General features: G+C 42.4%; 1 protein-coding gene across 1 annotated transcript in view; it reads right to left on the bottom strand.

Moving 5' to 3' along the window:
- Positions 1-1,202: 1,202 nt before the first annotated feature.
- SCAI (suppressor of cancer cell invasion) overlaps positions 1,203-3,238 on the bottom strand; it is a 28,430-nt gene continuing 26,394 nt past the window's right edge. The window contains exon 16 of the mRNA XM_015826128.1: positions 1,203-1,396. Coding sequence (XP_015681614.1) covers positions 1,250-1,396 — 147 coding nt within the window. The 3' untranslated portion in view covers positions 1,203-1,249. The remainder of the gene's footprint in view (positions 1,397-3,238) is intronic.

Below are 3,238 nucleotides of genomic sequence, written 5' to 3' on the forward strand. Positions count from 1 at the left end.
CCCCCCCCCCCAAGTCCTCTTGGTCCTTCTCTTTTGTCTATCAACAGCCCTGGAAGGTAGACATTGCTCACTGGCAGTGGAAGATGATGAACTTTCCTTTCGTTGGGTTTTGTCTTTTGAGCAGCTTGAGCATAGAGGCAAGGCAGTGATTCTTCTTTGTTTCCTTCACCCGGTGAACTCCTGCCCATCGAAGTAGGAATGGGATGAAAGCAGCTCTTTTGGAAGTTGAGGTGGAAGGGTTGGGAAGAAGGATCATCAGAGAATCTTCCATATTGCAGCAAGAACTGACAACAGTTGTGTGCAGAGTAAGGGACGGCCTTTGTTTGACCTTGAGCCCAAACTGGAGAATTGCACAGAGGGTACTCCATAATAATAAGAGAGCTAATCTTTTGACGTGATAATGGGCCAGGAGCCAAAATTCTAGATTTTGAGGGACATAGTCCAGCATCTTTAGTCAATGTGCAATAAAGGCTGACGTCTCAAAAAAAAAAACTTATGGACAGCGCTACATTTTCTAAGTTTTACACAACCATCCCTTCAACTGTGCTGGATTCTTTTTGGGAGGGAATTGATGAAACAGAGATTGACTTCAATTCACGCTTATTGCTGTCTGCTTTGCACCATTTAAAGTCCCGCCCTTCACATTTTAAATCTTTGGGGAAACAGAAGATTGTTTTTTTTCTGATTTTTTTTTCTCCTCCTCCTCTTTTTTTTTTCCTTTTTTTTTTTTTGCTTTCTAATTTTTAAAAATAGTACAAAAATAAAGAATTTGCACACAAGGGCTTAAAAGTGACTGGCTGCATTTCAATCTCGGGAGAGAGAGAGAGAGCGTGTGCGCGCGCGCGTGTGCGCGCGTACACATATGTGTGTGTTGTCGTGGTGTGGCCAGCTACGTCTTCCAAATCAAAAGCTTCAAAACCCAGCAGTTTGCTTCAGTCTGAAATTGTAAAACTTGCGAAGGAGGGTCCGTTTATCAAAATTGAACCCAGGCAGAGTGGAACAGCTGCGCGGCCCCCCCTTTTCCATTTTCCTTTTTTTTTTTTTAAAGAAAAAAAAAATAACACCTGTTGAGTTCAAAAATAAAACTCCAGCAAATTCCTTGGGTTTTGTTTTGTTGTTTTTTGTTTTTGTGTGTGTGTGTGTGTGTGTGGATGTTCGCGTTTAGAAAACTGCACCATTTCAAAAAAAAGAATTTTGCAGCGAGGGTTAAAAAAACCCCTGCAGTCTCCAGAATGTGCATTTCTCTGCTTTAATAATCGTCGAGGGTGGTCTCCAGAAATACGTTTCGGACATCCAATATTGAAGCCAATTCCAAAATGTGCTTTTGGAGGTGCGGATTTTCCACCGTTTCATCCCTGGGCAGTTGGGGATACGATTCGGGATAATTCCTGGTTTCCTGCTGGGGAAAAAAAAAAAGGAAAATAAGAAAAAAAAAAAGCCACAAAATTAGAACGGTTGTGAAAAAGACATCAGAATGCGGAAAGCAGAATAACAGCTGGAAGGGACCCCAAAACAGCCAGTATAAAGCACGGTGCGAAGTATAGTGGCCTCATTCTGCTTTGAAACTCTTCGAATTTGGTACTCAGAGCATTCTGACACGTGAACATTTCCTCCCAGGGCTCATTTTTTATCTGCTATTCAAGCTAGAACTTGCCGGTGTCGGCTGCTTTTATGACTCACGATATTATTCCTAATGGGAAAATTGTGTTTGATACTCATTGTTTTGGGGACTCATCACGCATCCCAGAACCAATTAACGATGAGTACTGAGGTGGCACTGTACGATAAAACATTTTAAGCCTCTAACAACACTGAGCTGAAACTCGGTGGAAGTATTTGAATGTGGAACTTTGCAAACCGTTCGCCCCCTGCCCCATAAGGAAGGAAGGAAGGAAGGAAGGAAGGAAGGAGGGAAGGAAGGAAGGAAGGAAGGGAGGGAGGGAGGGAGGGAGGGAGGGAGGGAGGGAGGNCCACCCCTTCCCACCTCAAAGACTCTCAGCATGGGGAGGGGGGAGGAAAAATAATAAAAGAGGGTCAGGCCAGGAATGTAGTAGAAATCTCAAGTCATCACATGGATAGTTGGCACCAATATCTGGATAGGTATCAAAGGTGGCATCATGTACAGCATCACGACATGCATACAGAATAGCAGCACTTGGAACAAGTGTTTAGGCCAATGTAAAACAGTTGTGCTTCCATCCCCTTTAGCAGAGATGCTAAGAGAAAACAGTTGTGTATGTGCCCTACCACTCGGGTCACACTTCAGACGAGCGTTGCCTAGATTTATTTAATTTTTTTTTAACCGCTAAGAAGGCAAAAGGTTTACCACGACTTCCAAACGCAGGGTGCGTTTTTTAGGAACAAAACCAGGCATGTTGTTTAAAAAAAAAAAGGGAGAGAGAAAAGTCTGATTTTTCTTTTTTAAACAAAAACCAAACCAAAGAAAAATGCTGCAGATATAAGCACAAGGCAATTAGAGTGCCCTAGCCAGACTCAAATCGAGAAATGCATGCTAGCATTTTAAGTTTCTGCAAGTTGGTTTGAATTATAGTGCAAATTCTATCCTACTGGAACAAACATTAGAGTGTCTGAAAAAAAAAATACGCTTTCTGTATTCATCTCTCTCTCTCTCTCTAAGCTGTTAGCACCGCCTCGGTTCCATATTTAGTCATCCACAAACTGAAGGATGAAATCAAAAAAGTCCCTTGCCAATTTAAAGATTTCAATTAATCTATTCTCAACCTGACTTAACTCATGCTATTACTCAACAAATATTGGCCAACGGAAACAACAGGTTATGGTGGGTTTTTTTAAAGTGTGCAGCAGGGTGGAGGGCTAAATTTCCGTAAAAGTTTTGCTGCATTCTTCAAACGTTCCCACGTGAGCAAAGGGCTTAGACTGGGATCGCAACGGCTGAGACCGTACCGCATTTTTAAACGTACGATGAAGTCCAAGCATGTGCCAAGCGAGAGATTTACAAGGCCCATAGAAACAAACAAAATACCCAGAGCCATGCAAAAGAGCTACCAAAGGGTAGGTTTTAAAAAAAAGACCCAGATCATGAACTGATCGTGAGGCCTTACTGATACTAGATGTCTAAACCACCAATAAAAGTCAAACCGAAAACTGACATGCCGAAAATAGTTTGTGAAGCATTTGCTTTGAACATTAGAAGAGGGAGGGAGGAAGGAAGGAAGGAAGGAAGGAAGGAAGGAAGGAAGGAAGGAAGGAAGGAAGG

Source organism: Protobothrops mucrosquamatus, unplaced genomic scaffold, assembly GCF_001527695.2.
Source record: "Protobothrops mucrosquamatus isolate PMUCROS unplaced genomic scaffold, P.Mucros_1.0 scaffold2971, whole genome shotgun sequence".
NCBI lineage: Eukaryota > Metazoa > Chordata > Lepidosauria > Squamata > Viperidae > Protobothrops > Protobothrops mucrosquamatus.